Raw genomic sequence first — 13,088 nt, 5'->3', positions numbered from 1 at the left:
ATGGTAACAGTTTCACATAATTGGCAAAAAACTGAAATGACATGTTTGTCACAAGTTTGATGAGTGTTTATTTTCCTTGAACTAGGTTTCCTTTGGCTGGATAGCTACATGTAAATTGTTTCAGAGAGCAAGTATACGGGAATTTAAACATTTTCACTTGACCTTTGACCCCATGGCCAATAATTCTTCATATAATGACAACTGGTAACATCCCTTTTCATGACACTACTTTTAGCTTTTTTTTCAAAATATGGGAAAAACTGTGACCCCATGGCCAAAATCTTTCCCTACAGAATCATTGTGCAATAACGTATGTATTCACCTAGTTTGATTAAGTTTCATGCATTGAGTAATCTCTAAGGTACGAAGAAAATGTAGTTTCAGTATTAAATAGTAGAATTCTACCATTATAACTACACTTTTGACCCTTGACCTTTGACTCCATGACCCTGAAATTCCCAAGAGAACCACTGTCAGGCAATCTAAGCATATATACTAAGTTTCATGAAGATACCTTGAGCCATTTCTGAGAAAGAAAAAAAAATGGAATTTCAGCATTTTCACTTGACCTTTGACCCCATGACCCAACATTTTTTCAAGATAATTTTTGACCAGTACAAACTCTGTACTATATGTAGGATCCTATACACTAGTTCTGTTTCAAGATGGGGAACTATTGATATTTGAAGATGTTCTTGATTTTGAGTGATGAGCATTTGCACCCAAGATTTGATAGGCACAACTTGGTCCACTCATACATACATAATGTCAAGCTTCATTAGGATACCTCAAACAGTTGTAAAGTTAAACTGTCCACAAAATTGATTATGGATGGACGAACGACCTGAAATCATAACGTCTCCAGTGACTTCTTGTGGCGGAAGCATAAAAAAAGAAAATCGACATTTGTTGCCAAATGGTTTACATTTGACAATAATCATGTCACAGACAGGACCTGCAATCAATAAACCTACATTACTTTTATCTACAAAAGCCAATCAGAGCTTAGATAATACAGAGCACACGTGTACCAGGTACATGTATGTGGTGCTTGTCACTGGGGTAGTCACTTACTGTGACCATAAACATTGCACACACTTGGGAGGTAAACGGAAGGGAGGGGGAAGCTTGTGTACACTTTTAGAGTTGATATTTAATGATCTGGTGCACAATTTTGGTGGAATATTTTAAAACTTTCAGGCAAATTTTTGTTTACCTTTTGAACAGGTTCACAGATACAAAATCTATTAAAAATGCTTACAAAAATAAGCAGAAAATTAACCTTTGAAAATCAAAGCGGGAGGGGGACTTTAAAAAAATCATAATAACATAACAGGTGCTTGACAAAAGTTTTGCAAAGGTACTACATACACTATACTGCCTTATATCTTCTTAATAAATATAATGTCAAGACATAAACGGATGTAAAATGCTGGCTGATGCCTTCAATGCTTGAACACTCTACTTACTCTGATAATGTAAAAAGACAAACAAACAAACAAACAAACAAACAAACTTTATGTTACAATATAGGAAAGTATTTAAGAATACCCATATTCTCTGATATCAAAACATTCTGTAAGGGTGGCATCACACTGCCTTAAATGTGACACAAGATGGCAATATGAATAAAAACCTTTGCAAGGTCTTTGGGCAATTTTGTGGCTTGCCAAAGATTTTGCCACCGCTCATGAATTTGCTACGAGAGACTGAGAAGCTCCACTGCTCATACGATGGGTAAGCTCCCTCACGAGTGACCTGACGTTATACGATCAGAACCGAATCTTAATATTTCTTTATTGCAGATATTTGTTACAGAAGTATACATTATTCTTAACATCGGTATTTATTCAAGTATTAGTCGATTTGGTACAAATATAAATTCAATAATGTTAAAATGGAATGCTAATAGGCACTACTCATTATACATGGCACAATACAGAGTTATATACTCATAAGGCTAATAAATAAGAAATAACCTCATTGATCATGTGACCTTGCCATCATATTTCCCTTGCTGCTTGAAGCTCCCCGTCACCTTCTTCCTGATGAGGCCATTGGAGATTTCCCCAATGCCAACCATTGCTGAGAGACCAATGAGTACACATACCCACCATTCCCAGACAAAGGGGAAAGCTAAATTCACTGAAAGAACAAAGTGACACAATAGAAAGGGACCAGTCTTGCATATATGCTTCACTCTTCTCAATAAACAGCATGCAAGTACCTGGGAAAGATGCAGGGTTAGCTTGCATAGTAAAAACTGATTTTGCAGTCACTCAGGCGTACTAACACTCTCCTTTATCAATCTATATTCACCTATATAACACACTCCGTGAAGCAATTTAATCTCTTGCTGACATCTCAAATGCACAGGTAGGCACCTGCTTCTCAGCATACTCTCTCCTAATCATTGCAATTCATGTATGTTCTGTGTGTATTGCAATAGAGACAAGAGACCTGGAGATCTCGCACTCACCTGAGTACAGTGTATCACAAGTTTACTGCCCACACATTCTTGCCGACTCTAAGCTGAGAACATTGCAGACTTGGGGGGTGTGGGTGGGGGCAGCTTTGAGGGCTTCTATGGGCGCATGGTGTCTACTTGCATATTTTTATTACACTGGTAAAATACCTGCCACGTACACTGTATTTAGAAAATTTGACTATGCAGTAAAGAAAAAAAAAATTAATGTAAAAACTGTACCACCCCCCATTTGATCCTGCCACACCCCTAGATCTACTGTAAATGACCTTGAAAGCGCACTCATTAATTCGTTTACTCAGAGTATTTCAAGTTTTAAACAATATATTTTGTGATTTTTTTTTTTTTTTTTTTTTTTTTTTTTTTTTTTTTTTAATAGGGGTTCTGGGTCTTGTATCGAGAATATTTAAATTTTCACCCTTGTGATAATGCACCGGGTCTGAAGACAAATTTGACCACATTTTCAATAAGAAGTGTGTTAGTCCCTCCACCAACCCACCCCTGGATCTGCCATGAAAAAGGTAAAAACTACAGTCACCAATCTACTTACTCAGAGCACTAACTTAGCTTATTTCTTCTGGGCCCTCTTTCATAAAGCTGTTTGCACAAGTTAGGCATGACTTTACAAACAACAAGTGGGTTTCCTAATCATTGTTAATTTCAATCAATAAAGTTGAAATTTGCAGATGATAATGATTATTCTTGTATGTTAGCACACATTTTCAGTTGAAAGTGTACTTTTGTCTGTTCCCCCCCCCCCCCCCCCCCCCAATAATCCAGGGGGCCCCCAGATAGGGAATAGTGCCCATTTGTACAAATACATATTCCATATCCTATCACTCAAGCAATAATACCTGACAAGTTTGGTGAAAATAAAATATGCCATGCATTTTCCAGAATATGAAAATGTACAATTCAGGTCCCCATTTCAGAGGGGGGGGGGGGGGGGGGGGGGGGTGCAATTGGGCACCCCTGGATCCACCATGAAGAGACTTAAAACAGTAGTCATCAATGTAGGCCCTAATAGTCATAATAATAACTTAGCTCTGTCACTTATTTGTAGAAAAGAAGATTCCTTAATTCTTTTTTTTTTTTTTTTTTTGGGGGGGGGGGGGGGTTGAGCCCCCTGGTGCCCCCTCCCCTTCCCCCTAGATCTAAAGCTTAGAGAAAAACAAAGAAGGAAGACTGGCACACCTAAACAATAAAATTATACCACTGAACTCTCTATATGCATGTAGCCACTTGCACAGATGCTAATTGTGTTAACCTGCTCCTTTTATAGTCTGTAATCATTGTGACTTCAGTTATGCATACATGTACGTGTCACTGACTACCACTGAAATGAATCAACAACCAAAACTCCCGTATCTCCTTTGCAAATTAGACATTTTGTTGCGAGGTTCAAGCTTAAACAAGATTTGGCAGTGACATATGAATGACACAAAAGTGAATATCAATGGATACCTGTAACCATTTGTGCTGCTATTGCACAGCACCAGATATAGTACAGAAATTACTCGGTGCTATCCACCTCATGATATTCAAAGTTCTCTTGGACCTTAAAAGAGAGAAATTTACTGAAAATGTGAGCTTGCAGAAAATGGTGACTTCACATTAAAACATTGAATGAATCAAACAAAGGATTGTATCTGTAGACCATGCTGGAGCAGTCCTTACCTGCACAGACAACCAGGCAGTGAATAAAAGTAACAGTGACTGCATAGTCCCAAAGATTGTGTCTTAGAAAGGTGATCAGAGCAAAGGGCACTGCCAAGTATGTCAACTGCAATGATATAAAATCTCCTGCAAAAGGAAAATTGAGTCATGAGTATTTCTTACATTAGGAAGTAATCTAATGTGTAAAGAAAAGAATTGCAATCAATGATAAATGCTGCATGATGTCTTTCCATAGATAACTGTATTTCAATATATACAGAATGAATTTGGCATCAAACACAATCAATCTCACTTGTAAATGGACTTCTGACCTTGTCCGACTTAATGTACCTACGGTGTGATTTTTGCAGTGATTGCTCAAAGCTGTGGAAAGTTAGCAGTACACAATATATGGTGCTTTAAAGTTTCTCTGAAATACAAATGCATGTTGATTTGGCAGTTATACGAACATCTAGAAACATTCCATATATTCTTAACTAATAATTCTTCTATATTCTTCAGTTTACTTTGATATGCCCACAAAAAATCCTTCCAAACCAATATTCCTGTTGTGACCTCATCTGTCAATCATTCCTAAAGTACCGATATGTGATAACAAAAGACATTGGAATGCACCTTCCCCCTCAACTCAGCATACCTTGCATCTTTCTGTGCTATTGATGTGACTAACAAAAGACATGACAAGGGAACATGCAAGTTATTCTGAATTGAGGGAAAAGTGCATTCAAATTTGGTTTGGAAGGATTTTTTTTTTTTTGCGTATCCAAGTAATCTGAAGAAATAAAAAAGGAAACCAAAACCCAAAGAGAAATGTGGACAGAGTGAAAGCAGCAACATTAGTAGTACACATCAGTGAAAGTTTGAGGAAAATCAGACAACTGATGCAAGAGTTATGAATTTTTAAAATTTTGGTGTTGGAACCACTGGATGAGGAGACTACTAGAGAACGTTAAGGCCATGTCACATCTTTCCAGGCAAGCTACGCGGGCTTGTGGCGAGGAGGCATTTTACAGTACGCACGAGATTTTCCACTGGCGAACAAGAATGTCTGCAAGTTTCGCATTTTTTGTTTCTTACCTACTAGACGCGTGCTACTTAGCTTATACTTGCGTGCATTCCATGTGACCTTCTTGAGGGCTTTGAAACCGATCTGTTTTCTGTTACGAGCGACTTATGGGTACTGAGAAGTACCTGAGTTGGAGTTACCTGCGAGGTGCTGACGTTAAGGGTCTCCTACTGATGTTCTGCGTGTACCTCTGCGAGCGAACCCCCACAACTCACTCGGAACAAGTTTTGAGCATGTTCAAGGCCTTGTCATACCGTATATGGGGAAGTTTTGCGGCTTGACTTGCGGGGAAACAAATTTGCTATCCGGAGCTCTCCGCAGTTGGTACGCACCTGACAGTACCTAGCGCGTATCTCCTCTGTAGTTGCCCGGAGGTGTGCATGCAAGTCCGATTTAACCGCAGCCAAGTTTTGAGCATGACCAAAACTTTTTCTGGGTGAGTCGCGGGGATGCTTGGAGAGGTCCAAGCAGAACATCAGTAGGGGGCCCTTAGCGGCAGCACTTCGCAGGCAACTCCCACGCAGGTATTTCGCAGTCCCCGTATGTAGTTAAGATAATAACATTCCTTGGGACTTTTGCCATTCCTTCTGAGGAGGGGGGGGGGGGGGGGGGAGGGGGGGAGGGGGGGGGGCACCCCTGGATCTGCTATGAACAAATTTGAAACTACTTTCATCAATGTACTACCAGGTAACTCATAGTACTAACTTTGCTCTATCACTTCTGGTTGTACAGAAGAAGATTTTAACTTAATTTTGGGAGGTTTGGGCTGAGGTGAGCTAAAAAAACAAGGACCATTACTGATAATGATTCAGCCATACTGTTGCTGTAAGCACTTGTCAATGACATATCAACAGCAGGAAAAATGTTTCCCATGGATGAAGTTTCTTGGGTATCTTGCAAAATGAAATAGTTACCATAACTTACAGTGTATAAACTGCACTTTTTTCCCCACTGAGACAGGTCAAATTCAGGGAGCGGTTTATACCATGTTACACCCAATACCTACTGCATGTCTGCATACAGTGTGCAGACAATGTTCAATATTTGAATGGTGGTGAAATAATTTCCTTTTCATTAGGCATTCTACTGTATATTTCCTTTTCCCCTAAACATTTTACTCAATTCAACCAACATGCCGCAAGTACCTCTGCCCATTACATGGCAGTATCCATGCTCGTCGGCGGGCTAATATCTTTTTTCCCGCGACGGCTGAAAAGAAAGGTGCAGTTAATACACCGTTATTTACTGTATCTGGATCTACCTAAAACCTTTGTACTACTACTATCTAGGAGTCATCTCATAAAATAATTTGGAAATGTATATTCCTCATAAGGAAAATATCTTTAACATGAAAAGGGAAGACTATAATACTACCTAAAAATACAGGATCATTCCATCTTGTTGAGTTGGTGAAGATTTTATCAAAGCTTTGGTAGTGAAATGGAATGGTGCCATCAAAGTCATCCAGTCTGCAAAGAGACAAAAAAAATATCACTCAAATAAGTCAGATGGTAGTAAATGTGGTCGGGGTATTCAAAAGATCTACAGTATACACCATAATTACATTTTGTGGGATTTTAATAAATATTTCATATTATTATTATTATCATTATTATTAATTTGTCCAAATTTTCGAGTCTTGTGCTATTCAAAAATTTAATATCATGCAAACATATTAACATACATGGACTGGTGTGCAGCACACTGCCCACGAACAAAGGGTGCATGACAATGCTGTACTCCACAGTCATGGATTTAACTACTCGTGAAATTGTCATGAAGTCTAGTTTCGTAAAATATTAGACTCCTTATATGCAACTGTCTGCATAAAAATGGCAGCATGCCTGAAATGCTCCCAGGAAAGTCGAGTGCATGCCTCATAATTCTGCAGCTTGTTTGTCCATGAAAAAAAAAAAGAAGAAGATATCATGGAAATTATGTTTTCAATCCATGATTCAGTTACCCTTTTCATTTTTGCAAATTTTTACCTGAGGGGGACCTTTGAACCTGTGAAAGGTGGAACAGTTGGAGCAGCATTACCAATAGGCATCTAGATTTGACTTTGACACACTTATATACCAAATTAAAAAAATTGGTCAACAATTTACTTTTTTTGTGTATCTAAAGACAAACCAAGCTAGGGAGCCATCACCAAAAACGATACAATTCTTCATTTTACCATCATACACTTTCATTTCAGGATGACCTCACCAGGTTGGGAGAATGGGTAATCCACATGGATGATGGAGCTGAACTCACAGAAATGTGAGGTGATAACCATCTCCAGAAAAAGGAAGAAGATACAGCACCAATACACTCTGAACAACACTCCCCTTAGATCTGTCAACTCAACAAAATATCTGGGCATCACAATTACACCTGACCTGAAATGGAACCAACACATCAACAACATTTGTCAAAAAGCCAACAACACTCTTGCCTTCCTCCAACGCAACCTCCGTATTAACTCCCCAGAAATGAAAACAACAGCCTACAAGACTCTCGTCAGATGCCACGTACGTGGCAAGGCCAAATCCATAGCATCCTCCAAACTCTGTTCGGGGGATAATTACTGCAGTCATGGCTAGCAATCTCTTGCTAAGTCGCGAACACTTTCTATTGTGCATGAAGTCTTGCTACTTGTTATACCAGTACTGGATGTGCTGTTGGCCGTCTCTTGATGTAATGTACATGCGTGCGCAAACTCTTGCCAAGTGTGCCAACTCTTTTGCTATAAGTGCTTGGTTGCATGTTTACATGTCTACTTATTTGATACCAAACATGCAGCCAGTAAAAACTGTTATACAGCTCTTGACCAATGAGATACAATGTAGCACAATTTTCTCAACCCGTTCTGTAATCCCCTTTGAATGTGTGGTGTCAGTATAATCACAAACTCTTACCTCAAAATTCCATGAAGTAAAGCTGCAGCTATGTAGAATGCTGAATAAAATGTAAACAGTGCAGCTAGAAGTGTCAACAGGATCTCCTTTATATCAAACAGAAAAATAAAATTGCACATAGCAGTGTCATTCAAATTTTCAATATTAACTAGAAAGTTGGATTACATAAGAACATCACAAGCTGACCAAGATGCAACATAAAAGGATTTCAAGGATGTGTGTGTACTGTTTCATTAGTAACATGCAATGTTCTCTCATCAGCATTTAACAATATTGAGAAAAGACTTCAGGCCATGAAAGGATTAGCACCATGGTCACCTTTCCACTCTAGAGGGTAACAGCTCACTTTATCATAATCCATGTTAATTCCACCTTTAAATCACAGAAAGCCGAGTCTACATTTCCTGTGATTTGCTGAAGAGTACACCAAACATCTATGATGAATCGAAAGGGTGGGTAATTTTTTTCCATTGAGATCAATCAGGAGCAAAATTTTTCAGTATCATTCTAATGTTCCTAAAGCACTTCATTTTTAGAAATAATCTCTTTTCTTTTAACTGTGGTCTTCATAAATGTGTAATCATATCTGTAGGTATCAGTCACCAACTTACTAAAACATGCAATTGAACTTTACTGAAAAATATTGCATGAAATTGATATTTATCACATCTTGATACTCTCAATCTGCTTCATCTCAAGGACAAGTTCACCTTCTTAAAGGAGACCTCCGGATGATTTTCAGAGTTTTACATTATAAATGAACAAAAAATTGGTTATACTGAGGACAGAGTTTCAGAATTTATGATAATTGGGATAATTGGGAACTCTCAAGTAAGCGATATTGTAATGGAATTACACTGCTACATTTCTGAAATATGTGAACCTCCTATGTCATCATCCTTTTTCAGTGTAATTTGTTTACAGTTTTTCAAAGTTTTGTTTCTCTGCTCAAGAACCACAATAAATTCTACAAATCAATACATGGAGTTGTCGATTTATGTACTACATGATGTGAAATTATGAAACTTGTCTGGAATGCCCCTTTAAAAAACATGTTAATAGCTGGAATGAAGCAATATTAAAAAGAACACATCAGTGAAAGTTTGAGGAAAATCAGAAAATCTGTTCAAAAGTTATAAATTTTTGAAGCTTCAGTGCCATCATCACTGGATGAGAAGACTACTGACAGCTTGATGATGTTACATGTGAAGAACACTATTTTTAATAAAGAAAATATAAAGTACATTCATCACATTTTAATTTTTCTTCCATAATTGAGCACTTGACTTGCTACTTTCAGAAGGCAGGGGGAATAATATTACCCTCAACACAAATCAGCGACAAATTGAGAGAATGTGTACTTGAAAAAAATATTTTGCCTCAAAACAAAAGAAGTTACTCTATCATTTAGTGTATAGATGAGGTGTATGTCTGCATACAACAGTGTACACTTGCCTAATACTCTAGCGAATACTCATGAAAGTCCAAATTTTCCCTTAGTCTTGTAAGGAGTGGAGTGGGGCATGCCTGGGCAGATGCAGTCTGCTTGTGCAAAGGTTTCATAATTTATTATAAGAACATCTCAGGAAGCAAACAATCTTTTTTATGATTTATTTAAAGGACAAGTCCACCTTCATATACATAAGGATTGAGTGAATGCAGCAATATTAGTAGAACACATCAGTGAAAGTTTGGGGAAAATCAGACAATCCGTTCAAAAGTTATGAATTTTTAAAGTATCTGCGTAGTCACTGCTGGATGAGAAGACTACTACAGTGTACGATGTCATATGCGTACAACCATATGAAGAAAATAAAAAGAGAATCTCACAAAACTTTACTTTTTGAATAAAGTACACATTTCTTCGACTTGTTACTGACGTATGTTAAGGGTAATATTATTCCCCCTGCCTCCTGAAAGAGAGGAGTCGTGTGTTCTTTTGTTATGCGAGAAAAATGGAAATAGGTTGAATAATCTTTATTCTTTCTTTATATCATTGTAACGGTTACACATGTGACATCACAAGCTATAGTAGTCTTTTCATCCAGCCATGACTAGCAGAAACTTTAAAAATTCATAACTTTTGAACGGATTATCCGATTTTTCTCAAACTCTCACTGATGTGTGCTATATGCAGTATACAGACAGTATTACCAGCTGATTACTATTGTCCCAGTTTATTGATTGCTGCATTCACTCAACCCACACAGGTCTATGAAGGTGAACTTGTCTTTTATTAACTAAATCGACTATAGACAGCCCAGTCGCTGTATGGTCGCGCTACTAACGTTAGGTTCTATCAGAAAGGTAATCATGCAAATGTCGATGCACTACGTACACCCCACTAGCAAACTACTAAGTACTAGTAGTCTAAATTTACTGATTGCCAAGAAGACGACGACACAAATGCATTTGAAGTACCACCTACAAATTGTAGAATAGGTGGGACTACTACTATTGTACTATAATAGTTCTGCCGTGAACATCAGATGCCGAGATGGCCTTTGCCAATTTATCTAGACTACTTGTTAGTATTCATTATTTCTCTCCGTTTATCAACAACTTTTCATAAAAATGATTATCATAGTAAAATTCATACCTTCACTATTTTTGATCTGGCAACCATTCCGATGGAGATGAGGAGTGTCAGAAGACAATCCACGGCTTCCAGCTCATAGATACTCGTCAGCTGTCTAATAACACGAACACATGGATGGGCGCGTTAGCGCGCATAGGCATGGCGTAAACAAAGATCTCGGTCTCTGGTCGTCGGAGAAAATGTTCCGCGGAGACTGCGTCTTGGCTTCACGGATCAGAAGAGAGCGATAACGAAACGTCAAAAAAATAAAAGACTCCTCCGGACAGACGGATCTTTCTGTCTAACGCCCTACCAAGTAAGATCCTGCTTTGGTAAACAAGCTCAGAAGTCGGGATTTGTACAAACGATGGGAAATGTACAAACGTCTCGTCGGAAAATATACAAATCTCGAATATTGCATCAACGGGCGGATATGTACAAACGTCTCAAAAATCTCTGGAGGATTTTCAGCCCACCTGGCAGACTAGTGCATCTTTTATGGTGTACATGTATTATGACTGATTTATGATTCAATATTGTAATATTGGGTGAAGACAAAATCAATGATTTGACAATCATGACAGATAGCTGATAAGTCGGACTTAACATATATCAGGGGCCCGTTGCATAAAACTTACCATTGAATTTCAATGATAACTACCGTCAAAATTAGGCGTCACAGCCAATCAGCATCAATGATTATAAAATTTACCGCTGATTTGAAGACTTACCGCTAGAAAGGAGTGGTATAAGTCTAGCGGTAAGGGTTTTATGCAACAGGGCCCAGGTGGAAAAGATAAGAGACCTGCTGAGAAGCAATGCTTGTAAATTGCAGAAACTCGATCCTATTAACAAATACAAAACTGTTTGATAATAGGTTCTGGCGGCTTTTGACGCAATTCCGCCATCATTCCTCTTATATTTCTGAAAAGAAAGAAAGAAGAGAGAGAGAGAGAGAGGATAAATAAAGAGTAAGAGGAAACAGTAAGGACACAGAGCTGATGACAAATTCCTTGGACAAACAAGAGAAATATGAGTAACATATAATTGAGAAACACAACAACAAAGAAAATAAAAAAAAAACGTAAAAACGTACAGAAATATATTCATACGACGAATAAAGAATGTTAAATGTTTCTTATAGGGGCAACACGTGTGGGTTCACATATGTCTACGGGCAATAGTAAATAACTTTTGTGTCCCCTGACCCTCATTTTGGCTCCATTTATTTCATTTTCATTTTGTGTGACACATACAGTTCCAGTGTATTCCTTTGTAATGTTCATTCTGGTATTGTTTCATGTTTGAAATGTTTATGATATGTATCCTATTTCTTTACTCTTGGTCGAATAAATATTACATGGAATAAGGACACAAGAGCGAGAAGAGAAAGGAAGAGAATGAGGGGAGAGTGGGATATAGGCGCCTAATGTTGCAGATAAGGCACAGGCTGTAAAAAGGGTTATGTAGGAATTAAGAAAAGGTTGAAAAAATATTAGTCATGTAAACATATTTCATTATCAACTTTAAAACTTGGTTTGACTAGAAAGGACTACCCTTTTTTCGCAATATATAATTGGGTTACAGCTCGTTATTCCGAAGGTTCGTTATTCCAAAGGCTCTTTTTTCCGACATTCGTTATTCCGAAGGTTCGTTATTCCGAATTTCATTTTTGGATTAACGAATATCCGGAATAACGAACCTTAGGAATAACGCCACAAATGTTCGGATTAACGAACCTCTAGGTATAGGGAATTTGTGTGTTTCGAATTAACGAACCTGCGGAATATACGAACCTTCGGAATAGTGAACTTTCGGAAAAACGAACAGCTCCCACTTGATCCATCTTCATTTCGGGTATTTCCTGTGATATCTTATTAAGTATTTCTTTCACTGCTCATTTATGAGGCTGCAATGAAAAATTAATCACCAATTTCATTCTTATTGCATTGGGTACAAAATCTTTAATTTCTAGGAATGTGATATCTTCCAGAAACAATTGGCAATTTGGTATTTGTCCGACGGAATTTGCTTAAAAATTTCATTGCGAATCATTAAAGTGTTTGAAGTATTTCTTAAAATAAAACTCCCGCTTGAAAATTCGAGGTTCTTAACATTTGGAATTACAATTTCCTTCACATCACTATACCCCACTCTTGCTAGAAACTGTTATTCTGTCTGGTGTTAATTAAATTTGCGCTTCTGCAAGAGTGAAAATTTGATACAGGAAAGTAATAGTGTTTTGTTAGTCTCGTTTTGTCCTATAAATAATATTGTGGGCTTTTTTTAATATCGAGGCGTTACTTTCCGATATTTGTAATTGATGTAGGTAGTTTTCAGGTAGAAAAACTTTTTGTTTTGGAATTTGCAGTACATGTA

The 13,088-nt window shown here is 37.7% G+C and overlaps 1 protein-coding gene across 1 annotated transcript; it reads right to left on the bottom strand.

Annotated features, from left to right (window-relative positions):
- Positions 1-752: 752 nt before the first annotated feature.
- LOC139725397 (uncharacterized) lies at positions 753-10,810 on the bottom strand. Its single transcript, XM_071636475.1, has 5 exons — positions 10,731-10,810; positions 8,132-8,217; positions 6,603-6,697; positions 4,163-4,288; positions 753-2,145 (listed from the first exon to the last, which is right to left on the bottom strand). Exons 1-5 carry the CDS (start codon positions 10,755-10,757, stop codon positions 1,988-1,990), a joined length of 492 nt encoding a protein of 163 aa, XP_071492576.1. The 5' UTR covers positions 10,758-10,810; the 3' UTR covers positions 753-1,987.
- Positions 10,811-13,088: the final 2,278 nt, after the last annotated feature.

This window comes from Diadema antillarum, unplaced genomic scaffold (assembly GCF_040938485.1).
Source record: "Diadema antillarum isolate AM-2024a unplaced genomic scaffold, OU_Dant_1.0 seq00000039_RagTag, whole genome shotgun sequence".
NCBI lineage: Eukaryota > Metazoa > Echinodermata > Echinoidea > Diadematoida > Diadematidae > Diadema > Diadema antillarum.
This window is presented reverse-complemented; position numbering and strand designations above follow the sequence as displayed.